This window comes from Indicator indicator, chromosome 1 (assembly GCF_027791375.1).
Source record: "Indicator indicator isolate 239-I01 chromosome 1, UM_Iind_1.1, whole genome shotgun sequence".
NCBI lineage: Eukaryota > Metazoa > Chordata > Aves > Piciformes > Indicatoridae > Indicator > Indicator indicator.
Genome location: NC_072010.1, coordinates 73,383,824 through 73,400,777, shown reverse-complemented (window position 1 = coordinate 73,400,777; position 16,954 = coordinate 73,383,824). Strand labels below are relative to the sequence as shown.

The 16,954-nt window shown below is 43.7% G+C and overlaps 1 protein-coding gene across 1 annotated transcript; it reads right to left on the bottom strand.

Annotated features, from left to right (window-relative positions):
- Window positions 1-701: 701 nt before the first annotated feature.
- On the bottom strand, window positions 702-14,194 carry NIPA1 (NIPA magnesium transporter 1). The gene is made up of 5 exons (XM_054385977.1): window positions 14,020-14,194; window positions 10,790-10,837; window positions 6,343-6,433; window positions 4,962-5,122; window positions 702-1,260 (listed from the first exon to the last, which is right to left on the bottom strand). Exons 1-5 carry the CDS (start codon window positions 14,177-14,179, stop codon window positions 749-751), a joined length of 972 nt encoding a protein of 323 aa, XP_054241952.1. The 5' UTR covers window positions 14,180-14,194; the 3' UTR covers window positions 702-748.
- Window positions 14,195-16,954: the final 2,760 nt, after the last annotated feature.

Here is a 16,954-nt window from a genome sequence, read left to right as displayed (position 1 = left end):
TCCTTCAGCCTTTCTGTCTGCTCCCAATTAAAACCTCTCAGATGAATGAAGTAATGCACATAAGTTACAAAGGAAAATGCATACCTGGACACTACCATCAGCTGATAAATAATTAGTGAAAGTTTTTTAAGGATCCCACTGCTCTGTATAAAGAATTCAATTTAAAACTCTTCAGTGTCTTCACTGCATGGCCGACAAAGTTGCTGAGACAGTCACTAAAAGGACAAACCTGGTTCAACCAACATTTGTCTCAGAACTCACAGCCTTGACAGTGAACACACTGTTATATTGAGATTAATGAATTGTTTCGCTTTTCTCCCCCCCTTCCCACCCCCTGTCATATTTTAAGGTATACATCACTCATGAAAGGTGTCAGATTGAGTGCATTGGAAACTGATGTTCTCTGCCAAGAAAAACAGTGCCTCAGAAGCCACAATACAAGCTTTCACACACAGGTCTATCAGAATATCCTCATATTTTTCTGACAGATGACCTATTAAAGTAAGAAAATACATCAGTCGCTATGCTAACTCAATCAATGGTTCCAATTAAGGTCAATTATTGTGTTGACTGGGGTACACGGACAACTGTTCCTTTGAAACTGGATGGAGGCCTCCAATTCATTTCACATAGGCCACCAAATCGTCAGAGAGTAACAACCAACCTGAATCATATTTAAGTCAGTGACCTAGAAATGAAAGCCTCTGCATCCTTCCCTGAGCCATCCAGTTTCCCCTCAAAAAATATTTTAATCTGTCTTCATGTTAGGTTTATTTAAATCCCCAATATTGAAGTTGAATTCCTTGAAGACTTGTATAAGAACAATTCCAATAGATACTGTGGTGAATCCACAAGCCATTCCCAAGAAATCTACCACTCCTACATTACTCCATTCCCTGAAAAGGATGGCTGAAGCCAGCAGGACTAGGGTGGTAAACACGACGTAATAGATGGCACCAAACACAGAGGAGTCAAAACATTCCAGTGCCTTATTGATGTATCTGAACTGAATTATAATGCTACATCCTAATACTGCCAGAAGTACTAGACAGAGGTACAGAGCCCTTTGACTCGATGGGTTATTGTGAAAGATATCCTGAGCAGCCAACCCAATGCCTTTTGTGCTGGGAACAGTGAAACTGCCCAACAGAGAGCAAATACTGATGTAAACCATGATATTAGTAGGTCCATGAGCTGGAGCTATCCAGAAGATAAGCAGGAGAAGCATTAGCAGCACTATGCAGAGATAACCCACGAAAACTGGAAAACAAGAAGAAACAAGACAACAGCAAGGTGAGAACTCTTCATCTTCTAAAGACTTCAGCAGACAAATCATGTCATAGGTGGCATACATGAGGATTAAGATTTCTGTTGAGTACAGATCTAAATCACAGAGCTTTTAGAGTTGTTGTGGGCTTCTCCAACTGATGATGCTGCACATTCTTTGAGTAAAACAAGCCATCCACTAGTAAAATACACAGTTACACATCAGAACTGGATTTAAAATGGCTTTTTTCTTACTTTCTCTTCCATCAGCATTAAATTCCTTAAAGTCCTCTGTGACAGACAGCAGTGATACCACCTCAGTGATACCACCAGTTCAACAAAGCATAGTGGGTGGTTCTAAGCAAAGAGCTTAAACATAGAGTTAGATTCCTTTAAGGTGAGTAGAGAGAGTTGAAGAGTAGGGAGGCCATATAATTTACATTATAGCATCGGTACACATAGAATCATAGAATCAGTCAGGGTTGGAAGGGACCACAAGGATCATCTAGTTCCAACCCCCCTGCCATGGGCAGGAACACCTCACACTAGATCAGGCTGGCCAGAGCCTCATCCAGCCTGGCCTTAAACACCTCCAGGGATGGGGCCTCATCCACCTCCCTGGACAACCCATTCCAGGCTCTCACCACTCTCATGGTGAAGAACTTCTTCCTCACGTCCAGCCTGAATCTCCCCACTTCCAGCTTTGTTACATTCCTCCTAGTCCTATCACTACCTGACACCCTAAAAAGTCCCTCCCCAGCTTTCCTGTAGGCCCCCTTCAGATACTGGAAGGCCACAATGAGGTCACCTGGGAGCCTTCTCTTCTCCAGAGTGAACAGCCCCAACTCTTTCAGTCTGTCCTCATAGCAGAGGTGCTCCAGCCCTCTGATCATCCTGGTGGCCCTTCTCTGGGCACCTTCCAGCATGTCCATATCCCTCTTGTAATATGGGCTCCAGAACTAGACGCAGTACTCCAGGTAGGGTCTCAATAGAGCGGAGTAGAGGGGGAGAATCACCTCCCTTGACCTGCTGGCCACACTTCTCCTGATGCAGCCCAGGATCTGGTTGGCTTTCTGGGCTGCAAGTGCACATTGACAGCTCATGTTGAGCTTCTTGTCCACCAGCACCCCCAAGTCCCTCTCCTCAGGGCTGCTCTCCAGCCAGTCACTGCCCAGCCTGTATTTGTGCCTGGGATTGTACACAGTTTAGACTGTTGAAAAACATTTCATACTTTACAGTTTTAAAGAAATACATTTCCAATTCACTTTTGAAATGGTACATTTAGTCCAGGGCATTTGTTTTCTTTGCAGATTTTTTTTGGATAGCTGATGTTACTTTGTTTGAGTTTCTCTTCTCTAAAGCACTTAAAAGAAAATAACAATACTTGGCAGTTTAGCTCTTACGAAAGAAAAACAAAAGTGGGTTTGGCACTTATTAGCACTAGCATGTGTCATCTAGCAGCTAGTGGAGCTTCACATTCTCTGTAAGAAAGAGCAGGCATTTCACTGTCTCAAGAGAGTATTTCTACACATCTTTATTGTGCAAAGAAATCTGCTTGGGACATAACTGGGTGTTGAATTAAAAAAAAAAAGTAGAATTAAAGAATAGAAGACAATCAGATTTTTTGTTTGTTTGTTTACATATGTATTGCGTTTGTAAGGCAAGGTTTTGGTAGCAGAGGTGGGACTATAGAGCTGGCTTCTGTGACAAGCTGATAGAAGCTTTCCCTTATGTCAGACAGAGCCAATGTCAACCAGCTCCAAGACAGACCCACTGCTGGCCAGAGACAAGCCAACCGGTGATGGTGGTAACTTTCTGTGCATCTGTGATAGCACATTTGAGAAGGGGTCAAAAAATCCTGCACAACAGCAACTTCAGCCAGAGAAAGGAATAAGAAAATGCGAGAGAAACAACTCTGAGGACACCCAAGCTAGTGAAAAAGGAGGGCGAGGAGGTGCTGCAGGCACCAGAGCAGAGATCCCCCTGAAGCCCATGGTAGAACCACGGTGAGGCAGGCTGTCATCCTGCAGATACCCACCTGCAGCCTGTGGAGGACCCCATGCCAGAGCAAGTAGATTCCCAAAGGAGGCTGGGACCCCATGAAAAGCCTGTGCTGGAGCAGGCTCCTGGCATCACCTGTGGCCCCATGGAGAGAGAAACTCATGCTGGAGCAGGTTTACTGCCAGGATCAGTGACCCTATGGAGGACCCATGCTGGAGCAGTCCGTTTCTGAAGGACTGCGCCCTGGGGAAGAACCTAACGTGAAAGCAGCTCATAAAGAACAGCAATCCGTGGGAAGGACTCACACTGAGGCAGTTTGTAGGGATCTGTCTCTCACAGGAGGGACCCCACACTGGAGCAGAGGAAGAGTGTGAGGAGTCCTCTCCTCAGGAGAAAAGGAGAAGCAGAGACAATGTGTAATAAACTGACCATAACCTCCATTTCCCATCTACCCTTCAGGGTAGAAGGCAGAGAATCTGGGAGCCAAGTTAAACCCAGGAAGAAGGGAGGGGCTGAGGGAAGGTGCTTTATTTCTCATTATCCTACTCTGATTTAATTGGCAATAAATTAAACTAATTTTCCCAAGTCATATCTGTTTTGCCCATGACGGTAATTGCTGAGTGATCTCTCCCTCTCCATATCTTGACCAACAAGCTTTTTGTTATATTTTCTCTCCCCTGTGCAGCTGGGGAGGGGGAATGACAGGGTGGCTTTGGTGGACACCTGGCATACAGCCAGGCCAATCCACCACAGCACAAAACAACTTAAATTGAGATCCTAGAATCACACCATTCATAGAATCATAGAATCAAGAAGGCTGGAAGAGACCTCAAAGATCATCGAGTCCAACCTGTCACCCTAAACCTCATGACTATCTAAACCATGGCACCAAGTGCCACGTCCAATCCCCTCTTGAACACTTCCAGGGATGGTGACTCCACCACCTCCCTGGGCAGCCCATTCCAATGGCCAACCACTCTCTCTGTGAAGAACTTTCTCCTCACCTCCAGCCTAAACCTCCCCTGGCGCAGCTTGAGACTGTGTCCTCTTGTTCTGGTGCTGGTTGCCTGGGAGAAGAGACCAACCCCCTCCTGGCTACAACCTCCCTTCAGGTAGTTGTAGACAGCAATGAGGTCACCCCTGAGCCTCCTCTTCTCCAGGCTAAACAGTCCCAGCTCCCTCAGCCTCTCCTCATAGGGCTTGTGCTCAAGGCCTCTCACCAGCCTCGTTGCCCTTCTCTGGACATGCTCCAGCAATTCAACATATTTCCTAAACTGTGGGGCCCAGAACTGGACACAGTACTCAAGGTGTGGCCTAACCAGTGCTGTGTACAGGGGTACACATGTCTAAGTAGGAAAATACACTTTTTCATAATTTTAGAAAATTACAAAATCAAATGGCCATTATGCTGAGCTTGCTGTGCAGGATAATGTTTTCAAAAGTGTCCACATTTTTCTTTCTGGGTATATCAATGAACCTGACAAACTCCAAGAACAGCAAGACATAGGTTTCCTACAGAAAAGCTGTATTTTTTTTTTTGTATGTGCCATGTACTTTTTTTGACGTGCTTCCATCACATCATAGTTTCTTCAGAAGTCAATTCTCCTACCTGGTGGAAGTGGTAAGCCTCTTGCTCCTGCATGCTCTTGATCAATCTCACAAAATCATTATGAGTTAATAAAAGAACAAAGTACCTGGATTTGTAAGCTTCTCTTCAAGCTCAGCCTGAGTCGTTACACTCTCAGACTTTGGGGAATGGATGATGAGAACAACAGACCCAGCGCAGCTCAGCAAACATCCCAGCTTGCCAAGAATGTTCAGTTTTTCTTTCAGTAAGTAAGAAGCTAAAATGGACCTTTCACAAAGAGGAAGAGAATCAAGAGTTTGAATACATCCTGTTAATAATGCTCTAACAGTGATGTGACACATGAGTTTCCCTCTTAAAGGAACAGTATCAAGTGTTGGTGGATCCTCAAATGCATTTCTAACTCAGGAAAAATCCATCCAGTCTCATCTCAGGGCAAAAACCCCAAAGCAAACCAAAACCAGAAATACCCAACCCAAAAAAATCCACAAAAAACCCCAACAACCCAATTCACAACCCCCCCTGCACTACATTACATCACCTCCTCCAAAAATACCAAATTTTCAAACCAGGCGTCTGGCACCTGAGACAGGTATCTACCCATTAACAATTTGGTGAGCTGTCATGAAGCCACATTTTATAGGTGCTACACAGCCATGAGACTGAAGTGACCTTTAGTTACAAAGATCACAGGGCTCAGCTCAGTCACATATCTGATCAAAATACATAAAATTATGCAGCTTAGGATAAATAACAGGTGGCAAGTAGAACATCATCAGTGTGCTTCAGAGCATATAAAACTGCAGGCCACCATGTGGCCCCACAAAGCAATACGTACTCTGAAAAAGATGACCAGTGCAGTCAGAAACACAGTTCAGTAGGCAACAGTAGGCAACAGAAAATTCTTGAGGCAATGCACAGTTTTAAAAAAATTCCACAACTGTAGCGTAGCTATTCACAAAACATGTAGTTGCACATTAAGCTGCTTTTAGGAACATGCACTGTTTTTTTTGTCTGTTGACCCCCTTCCTTGCCCCCAAAACATAATATTCAAGAAACGGAGGGCATGCATATGCAAAGGACATCCTTGCTTCAGGAAAGGGGTCAAATCCAACTAAATGAAAATCAGCATCAATAAACACGTGGGCTGTGGATAGCAAAGGAGAAAAAGAATGTGAGACAAAAGGAAAAATCTACATAGTAAAGGAACTGTGAATAAAAGAATAGGCAGAAGAGTCTAGAATAACCAGAGGGAAGAGCAAAAGAACTCAAACCAAACTAAATTTATCTGTTCCAGATCATAATGATAGTTAAAGGACAAGATACTCAGCAACCCTTTATTTACCTTTGCTAGAGGAAAATTTGGAATAGGTGACATTATAACACATTAACAATCATAAGTCTGACATCATCAGTGATCACTGAGTCCATCTGACATTTTACTAAGTAGTAACAACATTCAGATAAGAAAAAGAAAAGCAAACTCTCACCCAAATGGAACGCCAAGAGCTCCCAAGGGCGTCACTAGCACAGTTGGAACTGCAGTGTAGGCCAAGAAATTCCCTATTTGACCCAAAGCCACTGTCAAGAGAACCAGAAATAAGCCTTTAAATCCCTTTGTAAAAAGAAGCAATGACAACTTACCCAATACTGTTTGGGAAAGATTGACCTAACTGGAAAGCAGATGTTACAGATTTGCTTAGCTCTGTTAATTTTACACTTAAAAAAAAAATGGCTGGAATTTTTCCATATTTTAAAACTATTTTTTAAGATAGGATTTTTATTTGCCACACAAGAAAATCCAAGAGGGCACAGTAAATAATCTCATTTGCAACTTCTCTTAGTTAAATATAAGTAAGTCTATGAAACACTCATGGATTACTCTCAAATATAGCAGTATTACACTCAAACATTTATTTGAGGGGGGCTAAAATATATATAATTCCTGATTTCAGCTTTAGAACATGTATGTATGTAACATGAATGCACTTGCTTCTAGTTCCTAACAGCAGTGTTGCTTTCTTTTTTTTTTTTTTTTTTTTGAGAAAATAAGGACAACACAGAAGAAAGAAATCTAATAATGAAATATTAAGCACATGCATAACAGCTCTTCAGTATACAGTAGATTGCCTCAAAATTTCACAGTACAATATTTAACATAAAAAGTAATTCCTGGCCACTGTAAAAAGAGCAGATCCCTGACAAATCACAATAATTGCCTCACAATCTTTTAGTTTTCTTTCCCCCAATAAAAGCAAATTCCAAAGGTACCACACTATTGCACATCACAGCTGTAACAAACAGTTCAAGTATTCAAGTTTTCAGTTAAAAAAGAAAAGCTGGATGGTTTTGCAAGTGCTGGCAAGTTTATAATAGGCAACGTGATGCTTGCATAGTTACAGGGTCTGTAGTAACTGGCAAGAACCTTGAACACAAATTAAACAGAGCTCCAATTTCCAGTTGATGTTAAGAGGCATTGTCAGCATTTAAAAACATTTAAAGAATTCAAGCTGTCTTTATACTCAGGTGGCCATTGCCCTCACCTATCAAATATCGTTACCATCATCCCGTTCTTTACACCTGCAAAGCACTGTGTGAACATTAATTAATTTACCAAATTAGCTCACATTATCAGTAGAGCTGAAGACCTGTGTAGCCTACAGGAAACATGGAGACAAAAAACAAGCTTACAAAACTGCAGAGTGTGGTAAAATTATACTAATTCAATTCACTGAGGCTTTTTCTACATGCAGGGGTGAGCCAGAGAAGTTAATGAGCAGCATTTCTGAAGCACAAGAGTCAGTGATGGTCTCCCTGCCCCTGGGAACAGAGTAACTCAGCTATCAGACTCAGGTTTGTTTTTCAGCAGATGTAGTTGGCAATTTTGGTACTATCTTGAGGGCACCTGAAGGCACCAAGGCTTATCTTGCGTGGAGGACGGGGTACAGCTGGCACACCATGTTTCTGCAAATTATATAACTTTTCAAGTGAGTCTGCCAAAAAGTTGCTTTTTTTGGAGGTCAGGTGCCTTAACTTTCTGTTGGAAGAACCGTAACAGATGGCACCAACAACTGATCCATAAACTAGGTCTCTGGAGCTTCAAACTGCACGTATTGTAAGGTAACTGAAATTACCAGAGGTTTTCAGTATTGCCACAGAGCAATAGTAACAGTCTGCTACCACCATGAACAACAGATCGGGACTAAGGCAAATTAAAATAAGAATTTCAGTAACTGTTACCATCTACCTGATGTTGAGGACCTTTGTGCCAACCTTTGCAGTTCATGTGTGCTTGCAGCCCAGAAGGCCAACAGTATCCTGGGCTGCATCCAAAGAATTGTGACCAGCAGGACCAGGGAAGTGATTCTCCTCTTCTACTCTGCTTTACTGAGACTCCATCTGGAGTACTGCATCCAGTTCTGGTGCCCCCAGCAGAAGAAGGACATCAAACAGCCATGAAGATGATCAGAGAGCTGGAGCAACGTGCCCTATGGGGATAGGCTGAGAAAGTTAGGGCTGCTCATCCTGGAGAAATGAAGTCTCCAGGAAGACTTTATAGCAGCCTTTCAGTACCTCAAAGGGGCCAACAAGAAAGCTGGGAAGGAACTTTTTACAAGGGCTTGTTGTGACAGGATGAGAGGGAATGGACTGAAGCTTGAGGAAGGTAGATTCGGACTGGATATTAGAAAGAAATTCTTTAGAGTAAGAGTGGTAAGACACTGGAACAGATTGCCTAGGGAGGTTGTGGATGCCCCCTTCCATGAAGGTGATTAAGGCCAGGTTGGACAAGGCCTTGACCAACCCAGTCTAGTTGTCTAGAAGGTATTCCTGTCCATGGTGGGGGGATTGAACTAGATGATCTTCAAGGTCCATTCCAACCCAAACCATTATATGATTCTATGATTCCTCTCTGGATAGAAATTCCTCTCCAGATAGATCAATGCTCTAAATCAAAGTATGGCTTCAGTTCCTGGAGGTACAGCAAACTTTAAACTTGCTCAAGGAGTACAATATCCCCAAAGTTATTGCAACACAAAACTTGATGCACGCTGACATGTCTACATTAGCAAGGAGACTAGGAGTAGATTCATATAGCAAAAGATGTCTCTTCTGTGTATGCCAGGGTGGTTATTTCAGTCTACCTCCAGCCTGCTGCCATGGACTGAAAATCTATTTGCAGCTAGCATGCATTAGGCGTATTCCTAGAGTACATCTTCCAGCCTGGTTTCATCTTAAAGGAACTCCAACACTGCTCCATAACATGAAATAAAGCCCAATCTGTGGAGATGTGCGTTCCCCATCAGCAATAAACACTAACATAGATGTGTCCATACAGCTATCGAAACCTGCACTGAAACTAATTAATTAGTCAATTAATTAGTTTAATGCTAATTGAAATACCTGTACACATGCTGAAATCACTCTTTTGACTACAGTGTAAGAAAAAGTCCCTTAGTAGAATCTGTAGCCCTTCCTTTGCAGTCTTCAGTAATCCACAGGATCCCAAGGCCCCAAAATGGTTAGGCAGTGTTATGCTGAGTCAGCATTCCAACACAGAAATGCTTGTTCACCATCTGAACAAATATTGTGAAAAGAAGTTGATAGAGTTTATGTGGGGTTTGTTAGTCATCCAAACTCCAAATTCCCTGCTTGAGAAAATTATGTCAGCTGTCATAATTTTGTCCTGGTAACTGCTCATTGCCCAAACACCTTCTTTCTCTGCATCCCATAGGGTGCCTACTTGCAATTCTTCCCTTGGTTCCTTTGGAAACTTACTGAGGCTTTGTTTTGAAATACCTGCACCTAGCTACTGGACACAAGCCAACAGATACCATTTGCCTTCATTCAATTCTGTCAGCACTTTTAAGCATGAAATACATTTTCTCCTGTAATAAAAACTCTCATATTTTAACCCTTTCTGCTTGGAGATCAAGATGGGAACCTCCCAAGTGATAAACAGTGGTAATTAATGCACAGATTTATTGCTAGCTGTACAGTAGTGGACCTGGTAGAGGAGGAAGCTGACAAAGTACTAATTAAACTCAGGTGAGATTAGCCGAGGACTTTCCTCTGAAGCTCTGCTGGGTCCTACACTTGCTGTGAACTTTGGTCTTCAAGAACTCTCTAAGTTTCCATTCCTTTTGCACAGCTTGAAGACAACAAAACCAGAGATTTACCTTGTTGCCATGAAACAAGAGTCACAAATAGATGCATCTACTTCTCAGAAACAGTTGCAGAACAATTCGAAATAATATGCAAAAGGCTAGGTTAAGGTCTAAAAGTGGGGTAAGATTTTAAGATTGTGGGTAGAACTAGGGCTGAACTGCAAAAGGAGAAAGCTAGTTGCTCCCCATGTGCTGGATTCACATCAGAGAGTGAACTCAGTCTGAGCAGACTTTGCAAAGATACCAAGAGTGAAATTACACTGATCTCATATCAGCACCACACAAGGCTTCACATTAATCTTGTAGATTAAAAGGAGAACTGAAATTGTAACTGTTAAACTAGAAATCAAAAAGGATTATTTTTTTTCAGTTAAGATTGGCTAAGTGCTTTCTGATCTGAAAAATTAACATGTGTTCAATGAGCTCTTTTGTGCAGAACAACAATTTCTTATTCAGTGTTTGAGTATTACTAAAAACTGAGTGGACTAGAGACGCAAGCCATGCAGTAACTCAGAGTCAGAGCAGTGTGAGGCTGCCAAGGGCTGCAAGCACCAAACAGTTTAGAAATCTGGTCAGATATCTGACTTGAGATTGTCTCAGCTCTGCCTTCTCCAACACCACCAGACTCAGTAAGCAGAGTGAGAGTTTACTGAAGGTGGGATATTTCTGAGGGAGACAAATTTCATAACAAGTGAGTGTGAGATTTAAGATGTCTGATTTCACCATCTAACCATAACTTCTCCCTTCAAATCAAGACTTTTAAAATACTTACTTGCAATAGTGCCAGACCACCATACTATATCTGTTAAGTATGAAGTACCTGGAAGAGGAAGTATAGAGAGACATATTAGAAAAATATGAAATTGCAATATTGGAACTACAAAATAGAATAATTTCTACAGTCTCAACTATTAAGGGACCTTCATTTTAATCCTTTTCTTCAAGGCAGCTGAGTAGGAGAAAAACAAGAGAGAAGGTGCTCAGATTCAGCCTAAGTGTTCCAATTGTACCTTTTTAAGACAACATATTAGTTAGAACTTCTGGTTTCCGGTGAAGGACCTAACTGACACTCATGCAGTAGTACTTTACAAGAGCATCCAAATTGTCTCCAAATGCTTCTGAGAGTGCCATTTAAACACACACATTAGAACCACTACTAGAAGAATTGGAAACCTATGAAAAAAAAACATTATTTGGATCAATTATTTTGGTTATATAGCCTCAGTGAAATTGTATGGAAGAAACTGTAGCAGAGAAATAATGTTGGCATGCAGCTTTGGCAGCACCATCCTGAATTTGAGCATTGGAAAATGCTATGACTGAATCCTCTGATTTCCTGACATACTGCCCCATTTCAGAGAGAGAAGTAAAAATGCTGGATTGTCCCCTTAGTATCTCCTAAGCACAAAGACAAATATTTTCATCATCAGATTATAGGCTCTTGCCTTGTGATGTACCAGGGGAGCCTGTGCACCCTATTTTGTAAGTTCTGCTTCTGTAGAATGTCAAGGCTAATGACCACTTACTAAATTAAAGCCTGGTCTCCAATGAGCATAACCCTGGCCATCATGCTATGCTCTTACATCGTGTTCCTCTTTCTAGAAATTCAGCATTTATGCATTTATTTGGGAAGGTGCTCTCTCAAAAGCTGCTGGAGCAATAAGCAATAGTGCACCTACCCTGAATTCCCAAATGGCGCAAACCCACAGTAATCTGTAACTCTGGAGATGTATGAAATATTAAGTGCTCAGAAATCACACCATATAATTGAAATGAAATATGACTAATTAAAATGGCCAGCTTTAGAGTGGGTGTAATGATTTTTTGGATTTTTGTTATTTCATAGAAAAACAAAAACACCGTTGGGGACAAATGATATAAAATATTGACTCAAGTATGATAAATTTGCAAAATATTTGTCACCCATTGCTGTTTCTAGCTAAGTAAGGATTACTAATTGCATTGATACTCTATCATTGATTCAACAGAGGAGACAGAAAAGACTTCAAGTGTCTCCTTGTTAATAATGCAATACCTACCAAAGACAATGCAAAAAAGACATCATCTGACACTGTCAATCTCGGGCATGTAGCTCCAACTGCTAGGTTCAAGGCAGAACCACACTGCTTCAAAACATTAAATAAGAGAGCAACCTAGAGTACTTGACTGGATCTTCACACTGAGCATGGCAAAAGGAAATACTATGAATTGCTCGGCAAGATACACAAATAAAACATCGGTAATAACTTCAAACAGGATGTTTTACAGCTGCCAGTGCCGAGAAGGCAGGCACACACACATTACCCACTTACAACAGTTTAGCAACTCAACCCATGACAACGCTTAACCCAGTGCTCCACTGAAAGCACTTCAGAAGTAAATTGACCAAACTATGTTGCAAAATGGAAACTTTCTCCAGAAGTCATTCCCTTTTCTTTAGTTTTCTCATTATCTCCCTTAAGAAAAAAGGTTTGTATTTGTGATGCCAATACAATCTCTCAGTGGACAATCTATTTTGGATTACAGCCATCTTGGAGGGAAAAGGAGGCTTGCAAAACACTACTTTGTCTGAGGCCCTCAACTTTAAGGTCATTGCAGAAAAGGCAAAATAAACTTGTTAGATCAGGTTTCCAGCTGAGAGCAACATACTTGCAAGCTTGCTCTGCTCCACTGCATCTGCTCTGAACTCCTGCACACAGCAGGCACGGGAAATCTCAAACACCTATCTGTATGTGTATATTCACATAAGCATATAGAGAAAACATCTCTCACTAAAAGGGATTTTTCATAAGAAGGAGTTCCCAGAACCTATAGAAATATGCTCATGTACACACAACCACTGTCACCTACAAAACAAATGGCTATGGACCACAGAAATGCAATAAAAAGGTGTCATGCAACCTCTGTTTACAACTTTCCCCTCACACAAAAGCGTGATATTGAGAATACATAAATATATTGCATTTTTCTATATACACAGCATCAAGACGTAACCATCAAATGCTATTCAGAGACTGCATGCTTTGGGGAGCTCCAGTTCAGACTAACATACACATCTTCATACTCCCTGACTTCATAGCTTTGTTTTGGCTGAACTGTCTAGACAGAACAGTCAGTTCAGAAAACAATAAGGTATGGGATTTCAATGTGAAAAATTATTTCAGGTTACGGGTGTGACTTTCTTCTCTACAAATGGAAACCACCACGTGACTCATGTAACTTGTTCTGTGAGTCCACGGAAGAGCTAGAAAAAAACGAGTGAAAATACGTGCTGGTGCTGCTCATGGCAAGAAACTATTCGAGTTGAAGAAATGAGTAGGAGAGTCCCTCAAGTACCTGAAATTGCGACAAGAGAAACCTGTGTATGCACACAGACGAGTCCCCAGTGCTGTGTTACAGTTTGACAGAAGACCATCGAGCTGGCCATACATCGGGAAGCTGTGGCTGATGACTGCGTTAATAGCGCTCATTGCTCTCCCCTTGTCTGTCATCTCTTTGTAATTTATCGCATCCCTCACGCCGCGCTCCAGCCATCGACCTCTGATGTCAAACATGCTTACGGTGACAAACTGAGGCCGGCTCCCCTGTCTACCTGTTTGGAAGGTATTCCCTACTCCAGGCGATACTGTGACCCCTCCCCAGACCGAAGGTCTGCCACGATCCGGGGGTGCCCCGGATCCACGCCCTCCAGGGCTGGACCCCAGGGCAGCTCCCCCTTCCCCACCATTCCCCGCCCGGGCCGGCCGCCGCTGCAGAGTGGGGCAGCCGCGGCACTTCTGCGGGGGCGAAGAGGAGGGAGCGGCCCCAGGAGAGGCCAGGCTGCTCTTGGGGCTGGGGGACCTGTCCCGCACGGTGCCGGGGATGATGCTCTGGAGACCTAAGAGGTTACTGGGGGAAGGCGGTGGTGCTGGGGGGCATAGAGAGGAGTTGGGGAAGAGGCTGGGAAGCGCCAGAATGTGTGTGCTGCTCACGCCCGCTGCCACCGCAGCACCGGGCCCCTACCTCGCCCGCGGGCCCGCACGATCCCCTTCTTCTGCAGGACGAAGGTGGAGCCGTTCACCAGGCTGGAGACCACGGCCACGCTCAAGCCCAGCGACACGGCGGCAGGGCCGGGGCTCTGCGCTGCCCCCTCGCCCGCTGCCGCACCGACCGCCATCCGCATCGCACCGCCGAAAGCTGCTGGCACGGCGGCTGCCCCGGGCCCAGCGCACCCGGCAGCAGCTCTGCGCCGGGACCCGCCCTGCGCTGCGCCGCGCTGCGCGACCCGCCCCACCGGGGGCGGCTCCGGGCGGGCAGGGACGGCAGCCGCGGCTCCTGGCGCCCGACCAGCGCGGGGACGGCAGCAGGATGACGTAATCGCAGTGGCATTTCACACACACCCCCCAGCCAGCCGCCGGTTTAACGTCAAGGCTTTTGTGTTATCCTTCCCTGAGCTGGCACCGCAGGGGGCGAGGCGGTAGCGGGCAGAGCTGCAGTGCCAGCCCCTGTGCCGCTGCTGGCGGCTTGCAGCGTCTTGGGGCGTGGGTGTGGGTCCCCGGCGTGGGGAAATACGGAGGAGAAGCTGCGGTCCCTGCGGCAGGGGAAGCTGCGGGCATCCGCGGGCAGGGGGTGGCGGAAGGACGTGCAGGCGGATGGGTCAGAGCAGGAGGATTCAGCAGGACAAGGGGATGGGGCAGGACAGAGGGTTACGAGAAGATGTGCGGAGGGACGTGGTCTGCAGAAGGACAGAGAAAGCCCCACCGGGCTGTGGTAGCTGGTGTGGGCGCAGCATTGTTTTCCGGCACTCTCGCTTTCGCTTGGGCTTTTCAAAATTTATGTCGGTGGCCCGGCCCGGCTGAGAGCGCGGCGCGTTATAGTGGCAGGGCAGCAGCGAGCTGCAGCCTCCACCCGGAGCTGCGGCTCGACCCACCCGCCACCGGCTGGGTCAGTGTGCGCGACAGAGCTGGAGATTCAGCAAGGAGCTGTGTGACTGGGAAAGCTCGGCTACTGCCAGGGGTCGTTCACATTGCCTGAAACCTGTGGGATCCATAATCCCTCTGGTTTCATCTGGCAGTAAATCCCAGAATCTACATTTATTTCCAGGAAAAAAACCAAATCCGAACCAAACCAAACCAAAACAACAAAGTAACTCTCTCCTAATGGCATGGGACAAGGTCTCCTTCTCAAATTCATGATCTTTTCGGCTTGTCATGATTTATTCAGCATCTTCCAGGTTCTGGGAGGGCAGAACATAAATTGTCCTGCCATCATGGAGAGGGGCTGGAGGTCTCCCTGGTAGCAACAGTCCTGGGCTGTTTCATGGTTGTGGGTCTCTCTTTGAGAGAATTTAGGCTCTGAAAGTATGAAGTGCTGAGCTGAAAGCAGTCTTCTTGCTAGGCAGAAATGTTTTGTGGTATGTATTTCATTGAAGTTCATACCATTGAAATAATCCATAAATGGATTACTGTGGCAATATCCATCAAAAGAAACGGGATATGGTATCTTGGTGTAAATTAGAAGTGGACATATTTGTAGTCCGTAACTATTTGGCACACTTCTTAGCATAAATTTTAGCATTCCCAGGAAAACTGAGTTTAGAGAAGAGAAAATGCCTCAGAATGCTGCTTTTGTTGGCATGTTTCTCAGTTTGCCTACACTGCTTGAGGCAACTGTTCTAGGAAGGCATAGGTAGGCTGCAATATGCTTTTGTTATGGTTTAACAGCAAGAAGATGTAATACTTACTGCAGTATTGTCTGTATATTCACCTAGGCTGCTTCTTCAGGTCACTGTATAAATATTTAATGATATGGAAGAGAGGATTCATCACAAGACCTGCAAAATGAGAACACAGGAGGTGGAAGAACAGTTATCCATAGCAACCCTTGGAAACTAGAGGTGAAGACAAATACAGGCTAATTATAAATACCCATTTCTGATCTATATAGAGCCTAGTAACATGTACAGTGAAATTTATTACAGGACATAATTTATGCTTGCACAGTGGAAAAATAATACATACTTAACAGCCTTTGCATCTAATTACCAGGGATATCTAAACAAAGCTCAAACCTGGCATGACTGATTCAGGATAAAAACAGGTACCAGAGATCCCCAGAAAACACTGTATTTCTTTCTAGCCATGTCTTTTAATCTCTTAATTGTAAAACTTCCATATGCCTTTTTCAAGTACGTATTTGGATAGGTAATCCTAAATACATTTAATCTGCCTTAGTTACTATTACATGTGCCATGTAACAGTTGTAGTGTTCTTAAGAATTAGTCATAGACTCAAATAGTAAGCACAGTGGTGATAAATATTAAAATTGCAAAAATCTTGAAAAACCCCACCTTGACTTCCCTAATGTCTTGTGAGATCACTGGATGCAAACAAACAAACAAAAAAACCCCTGCATTATCTACTTTACAAATATTTTGGACCAAAGAATAAAAGTACCTCAAAGATAACAGCTGTTATCATAGCTTGAATGGAAATTAGATGGACTTTCTTAAACCATCACATACATACAGTTTATAAACTCCTAAGATCCATCTAGCCTTCTGAGACTGATTTTCATTGTGAGAGCATCATTCCTCCTGCCAGAGTTGTGTCATCATTTTGTACTATTGCAAAACAACATAGTTCGGGTTAGTTTGGCTGGTACATTACAGTGCTGGAATATTACAGATGTCACTGTGGTTTGATGTCTCAGGAACACACAAATTGCATAGGAGGAACCTTAGATTTATGTGGCATTTTCTCCAACAAATTCTGCTCCTGTCCATCAGTCTTATCCAGCTTCAATCTAAGCACTCTGTACTTCTATTTCCATGCCTGTTGGCCACTTACTGCTTAAATCAGGCAATATGCTAGACCTGGTATAAAAAGTGTGCAGGTTACTTTATCAAAGTAGCTTTCTCTGCTTTGGTAGAGTATGAGTGTTCAGGATTAGTAAAGAG

Coding starts and splice junctions, on each gene's coding strand:
- NIPA1 (XM_054385977.1), bottom strand. CDS start 14,179: ATGCGGATGGCGGTCGGTGCGGCAGCGGGCGAGGGGGCAGCGCAGAGC. Junction 10,838..14,019: donor CGTGCGGGCCCGCGGGCGAG/GTAGGGGCCCGG, acceptor TTCCTCTTCCAG/GTACTTCATACTTAACAGAT. Junction 5,123..6,342: donor GCTCTTGGCGTTCCATTTGG/GTGAGAGTTTGC, acceptor TCTTTGTGAAAG/GTCCATTTTAGCTTCTTACT.